This window comes from Astyanax mexicanus, chromosome 15, assembly GCF_023375975.1.
Source record: "Astyanax mexicanus isolate ESR-SI-001 chromosome 15, AstMex3_surface, whole genome shotgun sequence".
NCBI lineage: Eukaryota > Metazoa > Chordata > Actinopteri > Characiformes > Acestrorhamphidae > Astyanax > Astyanax mexicanus.
In genome coordinates this window covers 17,940,352-17,959,451 of record NC_064422.1, presented here as the reverse complement: position 1 = coordinate 17,959,451, position 19,100 = coordinate 17,940,352, and the positions used below count along the sequence as shown (strand labels likewise).

At 37.6% G+C, this 19,100-nt stretch overlaps 1 protein-coding gene across 10 annotated transcripts in view; it reads left to right on the top strand.

Moving 5' to 3' along the window:
- Nucleotides 1–18,831, top strand: part of exoc7 (exocyst complex component 7) — a 28,132-nt gene extending 9,301 nt beyond the window's left edge. For 2 of the 10 annotated variants that reach the window (XM_022666050.2, XM_022666049.2), the window contains 14 exons: nt 3,192–3,281; nt 6,510–6,655; nt 7,568–7,720; nt 8,383–8,481; nt 8,578–8,640; nt 8,720–8,786; nt 11,988–12,026; nt 13,906–13,971; nt 15,182–15,302; nt 15,794–15,889; nt 17,180–17,243; nt 17,389–17,430; nt 18,176–18,309; nt 18,575–18,831. In XM_022666050.2, coding sequence (XP_022521771.1) covers nt 3,192–3,281; nt 6,510–6,655; nt 7,568–7,720; nt 8,383–8,481; nt 8,578–8,640; nt 8,720–8,786; nt 11,988–12,026; nt 13,906–13,971; nt 15,182–15,302; nt 15,794–15,889; nt 17,180–17,243; nt 17,389–17,430; nt 18,176–18,309; nt 18,575–18,677 — 1,283 coding nt within the window. In that variant the 3' untranslated portion in view covers nt 18,678–18,831. Of the gene's footprint in view, nt 1–3,191; nt 3,282–4,593; nt 4,666–6,509; nt 6,656–7,567; nt 7,721–8,382; nt 8,482–8,577; nt 8,641–8,719; nt 8,787–11,987; nt 12,027–13,905; nt 13,972–15,181; nt 15,303–15,793; nt 15,890–17,179; nt 17,244–17,388; nt 17,431–18,175; nt 18,310–18,574 lie in introns of all 10 variants that reach the window. The other 8 variants (XM_022666054.2, XM_022666053.2, XM_049464781.1 and 5 more) reach the window with 7 other exon arrangements.
- Nucleotides 18,832–19,100: the final 269 nt, after the last annotated feature.

The following is a 19,100-nucleotide window of genomic DNA, read 5'->3' as shown; positions in this document are numbered from 1 at the left end:
GGTAAAACACACTAAGACGTCATAGTTTAAAGTCATGCATGGCAGAGAAGGTTCCCCTGCTTAAATCAGCACACGTCCAGCCCGTCTTAAATTTGCCAGAGGAGTCATGGGAGAAAGTTCTGTGTTCAGATGAGACCAAAATAGAACTTTGTTTGTGTTCGCCGTGTTTGGAGGACAAAGAATTCTGAGTACCATCCCTACTGTGAAGCATGGGGGTGGAAGCATCATGCTTTGGGGGTGTTTTTCTGCACATGGGACAGGACAGGATGACTGCACTGTATTAAGGAGAGGATGACCGGAGTTGTGTATTGTGAGATTTTGGGAAACAACCTCCTTCCCTCAGTTAGAGCATTGAAGATGGTTCATGGCTGGGTCTTCCAACAAGACAATGACCCAAAGCACACAACCAGGATAACCAAGAAGTGGCTCTGTAAGAAGCATATTAAGGTTCTGGAGTTGCTTAGCCAGTCTCCAGACCTAAACTCTTTATAAATAGATCTTTGGAGGGAGCTCAAACTCTGTGTTTCTCAGCGACAGCCCAGAAACCTGGCTGATCTGAAGAAGATCTGTGTGGAGGAACGGGCTAAAATCCCTGCTGCAGTGTCTGGTGCAAACCTGTTGAAAAAATACAGGAAATGTTTCATCTCTGTAATTGCAAACAAAGGCTACTGTACCAAATAATAACACTGATTTTCACAGGTGTTGAAATATTTATTTGCAGCAGTAACACACAAATAGATTATAAAAAAAAAGAATACAGTGTGATTTTCCAGATTTTTTTTTTTTGATTATGACTCTCACAGTGGACATGCACCTAAAATAAAAAATTTAGACCCCTCCATGATTTTTAAGTGGGAGAACTTGCAAAGTCGCAGGGTGGTCAAATACTTATTTTCCTCACTGTAAATGCTTCACAGAGTATTTTGGTTTGTTTGTTACTACATGATTCCTGTTGTGTTCCTACATAGTGTGGATGACTTCAGTATTTATATACAATGAAGGAAAAAAATATTAAAACATGGAACGAGAAGGTGTGACCAAACTTTTGACTGGCACTGTATATACAAGGGTTGAACAATGAAACTGAAACACCTGGTTTTAGACCACAATAATTTATTGTGGCGACAAACAGTTCTGGTGGAAACAGGAGAGTTGAGGTGCACATTGAATTCTGCCGCGATTTGGGCAGCCGTGGTTTTATGTTTTTTTTAATACAATCCGGGTTAGCACCCAAACATCCCTTTTAGACAGCTTCCTCTTTGGGTCCACAGTTAATCCTGTTGGATGTGGTTGGTCCTTCTTGCTGGTATTTTGCTGACATTACCCTGGATACCTTGGCTCTTGATACATCACAAAGACTTGCTGTCTTGGTCACAGATGCGCCAGCAAGATGTGCACCAACAATTTGTCCTGTTTTGAACTCTGGCATGTCACCCATAATGTTGTGCATTGCAATATTTTAAGCAAAACTGTGCTCTTACCCTGCTAATTGAACCTTAACACACTGCTCTTACTGCTACAATGTGCAGGTAATGAAGATTGGCCTCCTGGCTGCTCCAATTTAGCCATGAAACCTTCCACACTAAAATGACAGGTGTTTTAGTTTCACTGTCCAACCCCTGTATGTAAGATGGCTGTAGGAATATTATAAGGTTATTCATAAATGAATATTATTAAAATCCATTACCTGGTCATTCAGTATATTCAGGTAGTCAGATGACCTCATTCTTTTTAGTGTATTAAGTCGTTGTCAGTTTTGCAGTGCAGACAGCAGAACCAGGCAGAACAAAAGCTAGAGTTCCCCCAGCAGAACCTTAAAGCTCATAGTCAGTCAGAACTTCTAGCCCTTCAGCTGTTCAGCTCAGACTGCAAGTGTGCTCTGTGACGTCACTGCTGCTTCAGAGTTGCACAGTTCAGTGCTTTTTGTCTGTAGTGTTGTGTGTGTGATGTTTGTGTGTGTGTGTTTGCGTGTGTGCCTGTTGTAGTCTGTGGTTGTAGCAATAGCTTGGCTATGTCCGACCTCCACCTCATTCTCTCATAGTGACTCCATTGAGTTCCATTACTCATAATGCAGCACATGCATGAACTTCATGACTGCACCAGCGGTGACTATCTCAGCTCCAGAAAGTAAAAAAAAAATAAATAAATGTGTATAGCTGAGCTGCCGACAAGCCGTCTGGTCAATATATCCATACATAGCAATTAAATGGACATTGGAACAACTTAAGCTGTGTAGGCTTCTCTAGTCCTCTTTATTGTACTATACAGCTCTGGAAAAAATAAGAGACCACTTACAAATGATGAGTTTCTTTGATTTTGCCTAATTAAAAACCTCTGGAATATAATCAACAGGAAGATGGATGATCACAAGCCATTAAATCAAGCGGAAGAGCTTAGATTCTTGCACCAGGAGTGGCGTAAAGCTATCCAAAAGCAGTGTGTAAGACTGGTGGAGGGGAACATGATGCCAAGATGCATGAAAACTGTGATTAAAAACCAGGGTTATTCCACCAAATATTGATTTCTGAACTCTTAAAACTTTATGAATTTGAACTTGTTTTCGTTGCATTATTTGAGGTCTGAAATATCTGCATCTTTTTTGTTATTTCAGCCATTTCTCATTTTCTGCAAATAAATGACAATATATTTATTTTGAATTTTGGAGAAATGTCTGTAGTTTATAGAATAAAACAACAATGTTTATTTTACTCAAATACATACCTATAAATAGCAAAATCAGAGAAACTGATTCAGAAACTAAAGTGGTCTCTTGAATTTTTCCAGAGCTGTATTTGTTTGTGTACCCTGTCCCATGACTTATGCCATGTCTTTTTGAAAGGGGTTCTATATGGAACCATATACAAAAGGTTTTCAAACATCATGCATCTTTGCTGCTCTTTTCTGAAGAGCCCCTAAAGACGTATGATTTCTGTGATATGTGCACCTGTGTGTGTGTGTGGCTGATGTAGTAGTAGGATTTGGTCTCGTTTCTGAGGTTCTGGAGGTTCCGCTCACTCTGTTCTGAGGTGTTGGCTGGGTTCTTTTTGGGGGGGAAAACTCACGCTCCAGCTTTCTCACTTCCTTTACGCCTTACACACTTCCTGTCTTCTTTCACCCCTCCACTCTCTCTCTCTATCTCCCTCTCTTTCTGTCTCTATTTCTCCCTCTGCTGCTGCTCTGTGGGGGTGCAGGGACTATTCGTAAAGCTCAGAATCTGCTGAAACAGTACTCTCAGCACGGGCTGGACGGGAAAAAGGCTTCTAACCTCACTCCTCTAGAAGGTAATAACTTCCTCCACTCTTCCTCTCTAACTCTCTCTCAATCTCTCTCTCTCTCTTTCTTCCTGTGGCTTTAGAAGGCTGCTGTTTTTTGGGTTTGTGTGTTTTGAGAAAATAACAGCCGCACAGAACTGAGACTTTCACACTCACAACAGAATTATGGGAGCTGAACATGAATAAAATGAAAAGGAACACCAGAAACAAACAGTATTCACTTGGGTAAATATAAAAAAAAAAATTTAAGGGACAGTCCAGGAAAAATCTAATCTTTGCTCTTTCAGACCCTGCATCTATTACAATTGATATTATGTATTTTCTTCATGGTCTATCATGAACCAGCCAATGAAACAGTAGAATTAGCTTAGTCCCATCTACTGTACTACAGCCATTAAGGCAAAATAATATATATATATATATATATATATATATATATATATATATATATATATATATATATATATATATATATATATATATATATATTTATTTATTTATTTATTTATTTATTTATTATTTATTATTATTATTATTTTTTTTTACTGTTTAGGTATGGTTTGTGAAATAAAAAGATAAATATGAAATATATAATATTACACACAGGCTTCTGATGCAATGGAAACAAAAAACTATTAAATATTTTAGTTAATTTGATTTATTTCCTATATAGATTTTATAGTAAAATGTTAGAGTCTTCTTTTCTGTGCATTACAGACAAAAAAAACAGCACTGGAGATAATTCAAGTCTCAAAGCTAACTTATGAAGAAAATATTGATATTGTATCGTATTGTGATATTTCGTTTTGCAATACTGTATCGAGTAAAATAAAAAACAGTATGAATCTTAAATAATTTAAATTATTCTTTAGTGTAAGTGTAAATATGTTTTTTTTTTTAATTGGATTTGAATAAGTGCAATATATTGCATCGCTTACAGTATCGCTATATATTGAAATGCAAGCCCAGTATACATGTTGTATCTGCAAGTTCTTGCCAAAAAAACAGCTAGAGATTAATAATGGCATGGAGTGAAACACTGTTTGTATCTGGGGATAGCTGTTGTGAGTCATAAGTGTCTTTCTCTCTCTCTCTCTCTCTCTTTCTCTCTCTCTCTGTAATTCTCTGTGTGGTGTCCTCTAACACAAACCAACACTAACTAACCAAAACACACACACTCACTGCCCCTGGGTTTGGTGGATATGTGTGTGCGCTCGCTTCCCTGGTAAAGGGCTTGGTGGGCGGGGCTCTTCTTCACCGCAACCATGGTGACGGTAGGTGGTGACACAGGTCATGTGACTTTACCCCCCTGACCAATCAGGTTTCGATCACGAGCCACGCGGCGTTAAGCACCTGTCGGAAGCGCTGAGCGACAAGCACGGGGCCTCTCCAGGTGAGTCTCCTAAGCCCCGCCCAGTTTCGGTCCCACCTTCAATAGGCCATACTGCCACTGTTTTCAGTTTTTTTTTTTTTTTTACTAGATCTCTTTATTAGAACCATTTTTTACTTCATTTTTCTTTTATTTCTCTGTTTCTCTCAGTTTTTTTTTTACTTTGTCTTTCTCATCTCTGTTTTTCACTTCTGATTTTTTTTTACTGTCGTTTTCATTATTTTTTTTTTTCTTTTTCCCACATATTTCAGATTTGCAGCATATTTCAAAAAAGTTGTGACAAGGCAATTTAGGGCCAGTAATGAGAGAAAACAAAACAAAGATAAATGAATATGATTTCATACAGGTCACATCAACATGATTATAATCAAAATTGGATACAAAGCCATATGCAGAGGATCTCCAGTTTGCAGCAAATGTGTGAGAAAATGATTGAAAAATTTAAAGGATTGACAAAAAACAGGGTTTCCTTCAGAAAAATGGTTAGTTAAGGCTCTTTGTTCCCAGGGATTCGCTGTCAAGGCATGGAGCGATTGTTGTTAAGGCGACCAACTTAACTTACATACTGCTGCGGGAAACCAATGTTCCTTAAAGAAAGATTGGAAGGGATATTATGATATTAAAGGAGAACTCCAGTGTGAAATGGATTTTGGGTGTATTAAAACATGGTAAAAAGTACCTACCTTTGTTGAATAGCCCATCTCCGCTCTCCTGCAGCTTCCTGCGATCTAGTATTTTGTGCACTTTGCCCAAACAGGCTTTTAGAATGAGTGAGACGGGGTGTATTCTTGCCCCTGCAGATAAATCACTTTTTCCTCCATTGTTCAGGCTCAAGGTAGCTCCACACTTCTTTGGTAAAATCCTGAGAGCCCTGACATTTAAAACAAGACATTTAGAACTTTAAAACTGCACAAGAAGTTTAATAAAAGCCACTGTTTACATTCCATAGCATAGCTAAATATCTGTGCGCCACCATCTTAAATGTAAAAGTCACAGTAAGCCAACTTGTTGTATGTTAGTGTTCATTTCTCATCAACAGGTCACATTTTAAGAAAGTAAAATACAACTCTGGGGAAAAAAATATGAGACCGCTTCAAAATGATGGGTTTCTTTGATTATACCATGGAATGGAATAGAATCAGGAAGAAGATGGATGGTCACAAGCCATCAAACCAAGCTGACCGGCTTGAATTTTTGCACCAGGAAAGGCGTAAAGTTATTCAAAAGCAGTGTGTAAGACTGGTGGAGGAGAACATGCCAAGATGCATGAAAACTGTGGTTAAAAACCAGGGTTATTCCACCAAATATTGATTTCTAAACTATTAAGACTTTATGAATATAAACTTGTTTTAACATGCAAAACTAATAACCATATAAGCATTTAAAACTTAGTTCAGTTAAATAAGCTTAAGGTGAGTAAGGACATGTAAAGTTAACTAAATATTATCAAATATAAAGGATAGGTTAAGGTATTGGTGTGCTGTTTCCATGATTTGAAAGTGAAATTAATGTCAGTTAGTTAGTAGCTTTATCTGTTCCAGTATTAAAGACAGTGAACAGCTGGTGCATATGGATACTGATAATTCACAGAATTTAAACAGGCCAGTTCGGGGCCCCAGGCATTCCCTTGGTTTGCCTGTCCTGTTACAACAGGCCTGTGTGATGTAATGTGATGTTTCTTCTTTCAGCTAAACTGGACTTCATCTGTTTTCACATCAGAACATTTACAATGCATTTCTTAACTTTCAGGAAAGCTGGAATTCTGTAGCTGCAACATACTGTGTTTACATTACCTCACCTCTTTGCTGACACAGGTGTGTGTTTGTGTATATGTGTGTATATATCAGGTAAGGATGATGTTCTGGACGTTGAGATCGACTCATATATCCACTGTATCAGCGCGTTTGTGAAGCTGGCTCAGAGTGAGTACGCTCTACTGACCGAGATCATTCCAGAACATCACCAGAAGAAGACCTTCGACTCCCTCATACAGGTCAGAATCACACATATTATATATGCTACACACAGCTTGTACAGTCCATGTGAAAGAGAAGTACTGCCAATAGAATAGGACTCTCTGGAGCAGATTAACAAACATGAAGATGAACATTGATTGATTAAAAGATGAAAAGATTACTAGAGAAGATTTTACAGCTCAGTAATGAAAAGGTTTTTATGGTATTGTTACATGTTTGACAAATTCCTGAGGAAAAATATGGAGTAATTCAATTAGAAACTGATTTCTGTAGCATGTACTGTTTAATTCTTTCATAAAATCAAAAACCTGTAAAAAAAAATATGAAACAAATCCAGTCATTAGTCAGTGATTCCAGTTTTTTTTCATACTTTAAATTTTAGCAATTCAGTGAACCTCAGCTTCATATAGACAAAGTGTTCTATAGATTTACAGCTTTACTGGCTTGTAATCAAAATAACATGATGTTTTTCTGTAATATTGTTTTGTTAAATGAACAAATCACTAGCTGGCTAACAAGCAGAGATTAGTATAACATAGTTAACTCATTAATGTTATAGTATTTTGCATTTATCTAGCTGTCGTTCTGAAATGACAGATACCTGAAACAGCATTGTTTTCCCTAACTTACTCTAGTGAATGAACTAAATGTGACAAAAAAATTGACAACTTTGCTACAAACATCCCACTCTAATTCCAAATGAGGTCGAGTCTGAGACAGAGACCTTGTTTATGGTCTCAAGACTAAGACTACAACACTAATAGGCATCATGACTAATACCAGGCATGTGCAAGAGTGGTATAGAACCCCCATCTTTGAGTTGTGGAGCAGAAGAACTGTATTCACTGAAAGGATGGAACTGAATCTTCCTATTGCTTGCTTTTGTCATTAAATGCAATCAAATTCTCAATGTCATGTTTTCCCTGTAGGAGGCATTGGATAATCTGATGCTGGACGGGGACAGTATCGTCACAGCTGCTCGCCGGGCCATCATGAGACATGACTACTCCGCTGTTCTTACTATCTTCCCCATCCTCCGCCACCTTAAACAGACTAAACCCGACTTTGACTCCACCCTGCAGGTAAACTGTCTTCAGGATTTCTATTTAAAAATGTCATGTTTTGATTGGATTTGATTGCATTTTTTTAATTGCATGCACAATTTTTTTTTTACAATTCCCACTGGAATCACTTTTACAACAATGTTGATGTATACAATTATATTGCCTTGAAAACATATATCGTGATAATAGTTTTGGATTTGTTTTATATTTTTGGAATTGTTGGTTATGTTTGCAATTTAAATGCATGCACTTAATATTCCGCACGTACTGTGATGAATTTAATTTTGTTACATATTGTAATTTTATTTTAGTTAACTGTTGTTTACAAAATGGGCAAAAGTAATTTTTTGTTTTGTTTTTACAGTTAAAGATTTTAGTTTTACTTCATGTTTGGAACCATTATATTTATAACTTAAAACAATATATATATTCTATCATGGAATACCATAGCAGCCATGTAGCAATCACCTTGCACCACCGATGGTTACCCCGTAGGATACCATAGCATCAAGCTAGCAACATCATAGGAACCACCTAGAACTAAAGTATTTAAAGTGAGAAGCTGAGCAAATCGAGTCTGTCTCCAGCTCTGAAACTGCCTGTGTGTGATGCTGTGTGTGATTCACAATTATTTGTGTGTGTGTGTGTGTCTGTGTGTGTCTGTGTGTTTGTGTGTGTAGGGAACAGCCGCCAGCACTAAAAACAAGCTGCCCACCCTGATCACCTCCATGGAGACGACGGGAGCCAAAGCACTGGAGGAATTCGCCGACAGCATCAAGGTTCACCACACTCACCTGCCAAAAACCGAGTCAGCTAATATCACAGTTCAAGTGTTCTAGATTACTGACAATTAATCTGTGCTGTGTGTTCCTCAGAATGATCCAGATAAAGAGTACAACATGCCTAAAGACGGAACAGTCCACGAGCTCACCAGCAACGTACGTCCTGCTCTAACTCTCTTGTCTGTATAATGTCTGCACACAAACAAACTAAATCTCTTTCTTTCTGTTTCTCCAGGCGATTCTGTTCCTGCAGCAGCTGCTGGATTTCCAGGAGACGGCTGGAGCGATGCTGGCATCTCAGGGTAAAACACCACACCTCCTCACCCCACACACACACACAGAGTCTCACACTCGCAGTCAGTCGTGCGGGCAGGCAGGCAGGCGGTCGGTCAGATAAGTATACAATACTTTAAATACTGTATCAATACCAGTACTTCCTCTGTTCGTCTGTACTGCGCTGAGCCGCGTCCGATCATACACATCAGTCACGATTATGAGTCATATTCGTACACTGATATCACTGTAATCACAGCCATCTGCATGATCACCCATCTATACCTCAACTCTCACACCTCATCACATTCAGAACAACTTCCTGTTTGAATTAGGCTTAGTAAAGCTGTGAATTATCCTCAAACTAAATAATTCCAGTGAATTAAATCTAGTCTGTATGTGGTACATGATATTTAATTTTACTTCTGGTTTGCTTCGCGTTCATACTGACATATCCTTATTCAAATCAAAGTAAGAGGAAAAAAGGTGACATAGGACAGGTGTAACTGTAGTTGGGAGGCTTACTGACATAGTAATCCACTACTAACATTAAAGGCTCAGGAGGTCATTACTTTTATTCCGTTTTAGCTGCACAACATCACTTTAACAGGTTTTTTACACCCTCTAATGAAAAGTACAATTGGATTAGTGTTATTTAAGCTCTAATGATATTTTCATTATGCTTCTTATCGATTAAAAAAAGAACATTGTGAATGTAATTCTTCTCATGCAATAGTGCTTCTTTACAAACTTTTTGTGGAGGTCAGTGTACAAAGATTTTACACCAAGTCATTTTAGAATAAAAATATTTCTATTGGCCCATAAAAAAAATATATTACAGTGATGATACTCAATAGAGTCAGTATGGTGTTAGTTAAACTATTAGCTAACAGGAAAAAAAAGCTTGGGTTTGCTTGTATAAGCTAAACTGTTAGCTCACCCAAATGAAAGTACAGTGAAAGTAGTAGAAGAAACATAGTTTGTTCTGTTTTTGTAGTAGAAACAAACTTCCTATTATAAAGTTTGGATAAATTAAAGCTATAAAATAGCGCCCCCAGATGAGCTGAGCAAGGATGCCAGTGTTTTTTTTTTTTTTTTTTTTTTTTTTTTTTATTCTTTATCATCTGTTAAAACAATGATAAATATTACCTGACTACAACGAGCTGCAATCCTTTTTGCTCGAATTGGCTAGCTTGTAAACTGTTAGCCATCCCAAATTAAATTGTTAGTGGAGCCTATTTATGTTTAGGCTAAATTACTAGTTAGTTTATGTTAGCAGACTATATTTGTGTTTAGTTGTTTTAGCCAAATGTGTTTAGTTGTTTTAGCCAAATGAAAACTTGTCACTACAGCTAGCCTATGTTATTTCAAATTAATGAAACCTTTATACTAGCATTAACCTGTTTAGGTAAATAAATTTTACCATTGCCTAGCTTGTGTTAACGTTTAGCTAGCCAAAATTAAATTATTAGTGGAGTTAGCCTATGTTAAGTCTATGTTTAGTCTAAATTAAAACTTTTTACTAGTTAGTTTATGCTAGCTAAACTGTTAGCTAGCCCAAATTTAACCTATTTGCAAGAGTTAGCTTCTGTTAGCTAAACTGTTAGCTAGCCCAGATTAAATTGTTAGTGGAGTTAGCCTATATTAAGTCTATGTTTAGCTTAAATTATAACTTTTTACTAGTTAGTTCATGTTAGCTAGCCCAAATTTAACTTATTTGCTAGAGTTAGCTTCTGTTAGCTAAACTGTTAGCTAGCCCAGGTTAAATTGTTAGTGGAGTTAGCCTATGTTAAGGCTAATGTTTAGCCTAAATTAAAACTTTTTGCTAGTTAATTTATGCTAGCTAAACTGATAGCTAGCCCATATTTAACCTATTCGCTAGAGTTAGCCTATGTTATGCCAAAATAAACTGTTTTTCTACATTTAGCTTATGTTAGCTAAACTGTTAGCTAGCCCAGATTAAATTGTTAGTGGAGTTAGCCAATGCTAGCCAAAAACACTTTTTCCCTTAGCCTGTGCTGCCAAATCAAAGCTTTTTGCTACAAAACAGGAAGGGAATGTTTGATTAGACTCTATACTGTGAATCAGCTAAAGCTCACAAAATTGGATGTCTTAATTAAAAATGACCGTACTAATTATTTGTAATAGCTAGTAATATTATTGTCAAGACCTAACTAAAACACACACATACATCCATTCCAGTGTATCTCATTATGAAGTGAATGCTGTGTGAATGAGAATTTCACTCTGTTGTTACGAAGGCTATTCCTGCATCTTCTGGTCCAGATTTCTGCCTCCTGATTTCCCACATTCACTCTCTCCTATCTCCTCCGCGATCTGTTCTCCTGCACTCTCCTCTCTTTGTTTCTCTGCATGTGGTTTGGCTGAAGCTGCTCTACCTGTAAACATCAACTTAACTCCTAAAGTGAGCAGGATGAGCAGCTTCAGCCTCCTCCAGTCTTCTGCCGGTCCTCTCGCATTTGCTTTTGCCTCACCTGCATTATATAAAACCCATCCTGCAGAGGGAGCTGTTACCCTTCTCCTTTACTGATTCCCAAAGTTAATGTCAAATCTAGACCATGCTAATGACTGCCTTCAGCTACTTTTAGTTGCATCCATTGATGGCACAGATGTGCAAATTTACGTACAGCTTGTCTAATGCCTATAGAGAAATATTAGCAAAAAATTGGACTCTCTGGAGCAGAAAAATATACATGTTCATATTTGCACTATGTATAATTCCAGGCGTAGGCTAGAGGGTTAGAAAGCTACCAGCTTTGAGCTGTGGAGAAGTGGAAGAACTGTGTTCTCTGGAATGATGGAGCTCCATCCAGTACTTTTGAATTGAATTGGGTTGGAGTTGGAGTTGTGGATGAGGTGGAGTGGTTAGTATTTAACATCCTGACCTCTTTAACACTCCTGTCGCTCCAAGATCCAGTAGAAAGTCCTGGTTCATCTAAATGTCCCAATACTTACAGGCCAGGCCTGTATTGATTTGGTTTGTTAGAGAAGGAAAAACACTGATCTGCAACGCTGTGTTCCTCATCACTGCTGTAAAAGACCCCCTCATCCTCCTCATTTTCCTGTGCACCCCACCATCCACGCGGCCTGGCTGTGACTGGTTATGCTTATTCTGCACTAACGAGACTTTTCTAACCTCTCGCACTTCTGCCTCTCTCTTTCTCTTTCTCTCTCTTCCTTTCTCTTTCTGCTTTGCCTCTGCTCTGTAGTCCTCGGGGACACTTACAATATTCCTTTAGACCCCCGAGGTAAGCACTGAACAGGGCTGCACCGGGGAGGGCAGCGCCCATTTCCCACTCTCCTCCCTCTTTATAATGGTTTCTGTCTTTTTAAACTGGTTTCTGTCTTTTTAAACTGGTTTTTCTTTTTCTCAGTTCTCTCTTTTATCTGATATGAATTCAATGTTGATAAAATTCTTTCTGAATTTGACTGTAGGTCACAGTATTCATTCAAATCTGTCTATATCTGCCAAATTCAGAAATTGACTGGAACTTCACCTTCACAAAATTGTCTGAACCTGACATAATTCTATGCAATTCTTTCTGTCTGTACTCAAATGTAGCTCAATAAATTTCCATCTAAATATGATTGAATATGACAAAGTTCGGTCTAAACCAATTAATGCCCCAAAGATGTCTGATCCTGGCAAAATTAGGTGGCAAAATCACCTGAACCCGGGTGGATCTGACAAATTTCTGCCTGAAACCAACTGTAGCATTAAACATTTTATCTAACTCAACTGTAGCTCATAAAATAACATCCAAATTTTTCTTAGGTGCCCAATTTTATCTCCAAAAATGTCTGAACCAAATGTAGCCCCACAAAATGTTCTGAACCTCATATGGTCCAGCTAAAACTTACAGGTTGACAGAATTTGGTCTGAACCTGACTGCAGGTTGACGGAATTCCATCAGAGCCTGTCTTGATCTGACAGAATTCTGCCTGAAACCATCTGTAGCAGTAAACATCTTTTTTAAACCTGGCTGTAGTTCTATCTAAATGCATCTTGAGTTGACTAATTTTATGTGACAAATTGTCTGAACCAACTGTAGCCTCACAAATGTGTCTGAACATGATTTGGTCCCAACTGGATCTGACAAAGTTCTGCCTAAAGCCAAATGCAGCATTGAACCTTTTATCTAAACCGAACTGCATCTCACAAAAACACATCAGAACCAGGACTAAATTTCAAAACATTCTGCCTTAAGCCAAATGTAGCACTCAACATTTTATCTGTAGCCTCACTTAATTGACTGGAGGTTGAAAAAATTGGGTATGAATCAGCCATAACTGTTAACATAGTTTTCTAAACCAAACTGGAGTTTACCAAATTTTTTTTTTTAACTAGCTCTGCATCATAATTTCCAGATTTCATCTTAAAAATGGTCTGAATCAACTGTAGCCTTACAAAATTGTCTGAACTTGACTATGGTCCAGTTGACACTGAATCAGCTGTAACTGTTAAAATTGCAACTGGAGTTGGGTTTAGATTTTATTTATTTAAACCTGGCTGTAGCTCACAAAATCTCATCTAAATCTGTCTTTAACCGACTGATGTATATACAGATGTAATTATATGCAAAATTTTCTGGAGGGTGGCAAAATTCTATCGGAATCAAGTTGCAAATTGACATCTGAAACTGACTTAAATTTAGTCTCTCATTGTCTGTAGCTTTACCACATTTTGTCTGAGCCCTAACTGTTGCCCCACAAAATGTATGAATCTGACAGAATACAATCGGCACCTGACAACAGCTGCCAATTTCCATCTTTATATTCTGTAGATGTATCCCTCATATTTCTCTGTCTCTGTAATGAAAGAAAGTGCAGAGTATGAATTCTTTAAGTATTTTGGATTTGGTGCAGATACTGTGACACATTAACAAGTTCCTCTGCTTGTATTTGATTCCAGTCCTGAAACACACACACACAAACTTGGTTAACAAAATCCTTTAAATTTAAAAATAATAATACTGTATGCATTAATGTTTTTGGTCAAACAGTTAATTTCACATTACAGTTTGTTTTCTTAAGTAAATAATATTTTTAACAGCATTTGTGTGTGTTTGTGGTAGGTATTTGTGGTGTTGAATTGGGCTAAATAGTTTTTATTCTCTTTATTTTCAGAGACGAGCTCCTCGGCCAGCAGCTACAGCTCTGAGTTCAGCCGCAGACTCCTCAGCACCTACATCTGTAAGACCCTCACACTCATTGTTTACATGATGCGTTAGTTTAATATCTGCTTTTATAAAGGACCCGTATCTTCTATTTCATTATTTTCTACCCCTGATGGAATGTATGTACATGTCAGGAAAAATCTCCTAAATCCCCTTTAAAACTGATGTGTGCAAATATGCTCATTTCTGATAGGCTGCCCCTAAGTTAGTGTGAGTAGGTGGGGCTAAACTGCTCTAGGTCAAATAGAAATATGTATATTTTCAGATTTTTGTGAAATCTCTAAAACAATTGATTCTAATTGTAGTGTTTTTGCAGACTAGTTTTATTATACAGCACTGGATAAAAATTAAGAGTCCAATTTAGTTTCTAAATCAGTTTCTCTGATTTTGCTATTTATAGGTAGATGTTTGAGTAAAATGAATTGTTGTTTTATTTTATAAACTACAGACAACATTTCTCTCAAGGTACAAATATAAAAACTGTCATTTATAGCATTTATTTGCAGAAAATGAGAAATGGCTGAAATGACAAAAAGACGCAGAGCTTTCAGACCTTAAATAATACAAAAAAACAAGTTAATATTCATAAAGTTTTCATATTCATAAAAGTTTGGTGCAATAACCTTTATCAGAGTTTTCATGCATCTTGGCATGTTCTCCTCCACCAGTCTTACACACTGCTTTTGGATAACTTTATTCCACTTCTGGTGCAAAAATTCAAGCAGTTCAGCTTGGTTTGATGGCTTGCGATCATCCATCTTGCTCTTGATTATATTCCAGAGGTTTTCAATTTAGAAAAATCAAAGAAACTTATAATTTTTAAGTGGTCTCTTGTTTTTTCCAGAGCTGTATATACTGTGGAGTTAGCACTTTTTTTTATATTTATTCAAATGTTAGTGTTTTACTTATTATATCATGGCTAGGTGTGGACGATATTGTATATAAAAACACAATATTTTAGGGTATTTTGGCAATATATTCTTTAGTAGAAAAAATCAGTTTTTGTCTGATTTCTTAAGAACAAAACTACCACAACACTAAAGTGCAGAATATTCGGTGTATGCTTTTAAATTATAAACATAAGCCACAATACAAAATACCCTTTATAATTGTAAATAGTATAACAAATAGTAAATAGCAAAGCAAGTATAAAATAGACTGCTATCGTCATATTATTGTATATGATGTATTTATGACTATATATTGATTATATGATTGTGTTGTAGGTAAAGTTCTGGGAAATCTGCAGCTGAATCTACTGAGTAAGTCTAAGGTGTATGAGGATCAGGCTCTGAGTGCAATCTTTCTCCACAACAACTACAACTACATCCTTAAATCTCTGGAGAAGTGAGTTACCAAATACAGACCTTTACAATTAAACACACATATGGAGTGTGCACATACAGGCCTACATATATTCCCCTTCATGTTTAGAAGTTCTACTTAAGCCTAAATAGCCACCTACATAATGTTTAGAGGCAGTACATTCGTCTGGATAGCTCATACTGTGAGTTGTAGATGGAACTACCTCCACCATGTTTGAAGGCTGTTCGTTAGCCTGACTAGCTCGTTTTGTGACTTGTATATGAAACTATCTACACAATGTTTAGAGGCTGTACGCTCGTCTGGATAGCTCATACTGTGAGTTGTAGATGGAACTACCTCCACCTTGTTTAGAGGCTGTACTTTAGTGTGGCTAAATATTGATGAGTAATCAGTAGTACTTTAATCAGAACATCATTATAATTAGTGTAACACAGCACAGAAAAAATGCATATAAATTTAATTGTTAAAAAAAAAAAAACACTCAACTGTAACCCGTTGTTGTTCTGTTTCAGGTCTGAACTGATCCAGCTGGTGGCCGTCACTCAGAAGAAAGCAGAGAGCTCCTATAGAGAACTGATCGAGCAGCAGATTCAGACCTATCAGCGCAGGTAACACACCTGCAGCACATCACACCTGCAGTGTATCTCACCTGTGCTAAACCTGTGTGAAATATCCAGATATACAATTCCTGTATCACACCTAGGGCTGGGTATCAAAATTTCATATCAAAAAGGTACCGACAAAAACGTCTCGGTACTGCTTAGAACCGAAGGGTCTAAAAAAAATGGGTGCCTACTTTTGATACTTTGCATTAAACACTCCAAACGAGGAGAGTATGCACTTCGAGGTGCCCTATTGCACACAAACTCTCTCGCTTGCTGTTTTCCGCTCTTGTTGCTCACTCTCTTATGCTGTCTCTCATGTTGTCTTTGCCCCGCTCACTTATGCTGTCTCTCGCTCAATTATGCTGTCTCTAGCTTACTTACGCTGTCTCTCCCTCTCTTGCACTGCTCTCTTTCCCCCACTCGGGCTGTCTCTCGCTCACTTACGCTGTATCTCCCTCTAAAACACTCTCTCTCTCTTTACTTCTCTGTCTCTCTCTCTCGCATTGTCTCTAGTTCTATCGTGCTGTCTGTTGTACTCTTGCGCTGTCTCTCTTTCTTGTGTTGTCTCGCGCTTTCTCGCACTTTCCCCCACTCACACTGTCTCTCACTCACTCACACTGTCTCTTCTGCTTTATCGCGCTGTCTTGCACTGTCTCGTTCTCTCACGCTGTCTTTTCCTCAGTCGTTCTGTCGTTCTCCCACTCATGCTGTCTCTCGCTCACTGACGCTGTCTCTCCCTCTCACACACTCTCTCGCTTTACCTCGCTCTCTCTCTCTCTCTCTTGTACTGTCTCTTGCACTCTTGCGCTGACTCGCTCTCTCACTCTGTCTTTTCCTCAGTCGTTCTTTCATTCCCCCACTCATGCAGTCTCTCACACTCTCACACTGTCCCTCGCTCTCTCTCACTTTATCTCACGCTCACCCGAGCTGTTTCTCGCACAGTGTCCCTCCCTCTTGCACTCTATCCTGAGATATTATAATACAGTAAGTCTGCCAGAAGTAAACCACACTACACTATTATAACTGTCTCCCTCCCCAAAAATACAGAGAACTACCAGGATTTACAAAAAAAAAAGAATTGTGATTATATCAGGTTGTCAATCACTTAAACCTGAATTTTAAATATAATTTAATCTAGTGCTAATATTTCTTAAAAATAACTCTTAAAATCTGAAATGCATCCTGCAGTATGCTTAGAGAAAAAAATGATAGTTTAAGCAGTTAAAAGTAATGCTGTTGTTTTAGTACTGTTTTATACTGTATTGAACCTGAAATTGACATGTTTGTTTACAGCTGGCTGAAGGTAACAGACCATCTCACCGAGCGCAACATGCCAGCGTTTCAGCCTGGAACCAAGGTGGGACCCCCTAAACACACACAAATACTCACTCACACACACACACACGCACGCATGCACAGATCAGCTTATCGGTTCAAAAGGTATCTTGATTTAAAATTATGAGTGAATTACTGTTGGTAATGAATTTATTTTTTGTTTTCAGCTGAAGGACAAAGAGAGACAGGTGATCAAAGACAAGTTTAAGGTAAGAAATGAACAATGTGTGGTTAGCATGTCTGTGTTATTTGAGTGTGTGTGTGTGTATGCAGGGTTCCCACGGTTCCTTAAAAAGTCTTAAAAGGTCTTAAAGTTCAAATCTGGGTAATTAAGAAAGTCTTAAATTGTCTTAAATTTACTTTAAATTTGCAGTCGGTGTGTTTAATGCCATGGGAAAGCACATACTAACTTTAGCAGAAAGCTATCTGACATTAGCGAGGAGAGAATTAAGATTAGCAGAACTTTATATCGGCTCGGTTCTGCCTCACAGTGGAACAAAATAAAAAAAAAAATGATAGCAAATGGAAAACATTAGGTTTTGATTTCCAACACAATAAATTATTTTCTACCAAATAAATTATGACTACATTTTTGGGTCTTAAATTATATTTATTGAGGTTTTAAAAAGGCCTTAAAAAGCATTACATCTGACTTTTAAAATGGAGTGTGTGTGTGTGTTAGTTATGGTCCTTTTTGTGTAGATGGTTTTTATTTGCTAAAACAAGTGAAAGCATACAGTAAACATTTTTGAACATTTGTTACCATCTGAATGACCTTTATTGTTCATTTACAGGAAAAAAAAATGTAAACCAGCACATCAGAAAAATTGTCACATATTAGAAACAACATTTACTAAATATATTGTAGTGTGTGTGGGTATGTGATATAATACTACTGGGTTTACTGAGAGTGGATTTTTTTAAGGCCTTGTTCTGCTGTCTGTGTGTGTACAGGGTTTTAACGATGGTCTGGATGAGCTGTGTAAAATCCAGAAGGTTTGGGCTATTCCTGATAAGGAGCAGCGGGACGCTATCAGACAGGCCCAGAAACGACTGGTTTCAGAGTCTTACAGAGCTTTCCTACACAGGTACCATCTCTATATTTACACACAAATTGTATATTTTTCTAAATTGTAAAAAGACGGGGCTACACTTAGTTAAATAAAGTGACTGGCTGGAGCGGAGCGTCTGCATTACATGGAGTAGCTGAGTTGTAGTCAAGCTATCAGGCAACCAGTTAGTTAATTATTATAATTACTATTATTGATGAGGTGTTGTGTTTTGGTCGCATTATCTCTGCGACTCTCTGTACGAGTGTACACTAATGCTTGTGCTGTTTTTTTTTTTTTTCAGGTGTGCCAACATCGCATTTACCAAAAACCCAGAGAAGTACCACAAATACTCACCTGAGCAGGTGGAGGACATGATCGAGAGGCTGTTCGATACATCCGCCTAAACTACGCCCACGACAGGCATACCCTGCTGCATCTGCTTCAGATCTTCTCTCACTGCACTACATCCTAATCTGCTCTCTCTCTGTGTGTGTGTGATTCTGTAAATAACTTCAATGAATTTAAACTACAAAGTGAAATAAATGGAAATCATAATGACCTTTTTGTGTTGATTTTTTTATTGTTTGCTGAAACATACAGTAAACATTTATCTACACTTTCATGTTTTAAACCTAAACTAACTTGATGATTTATTTATTAGTAAAGTCAAAACATTGGCTGTGATCAAATTGACTCCCTATCTACTGTTTAGGGCACTATTGAGTGCATCCAAACCATAAGGGGAAATTGGAACGTAATTTTGTGAGGGCACTTTTAAAAACTCCCATAATGCATCCTGATTCATAGTAAACATCGCTGCCTACTAC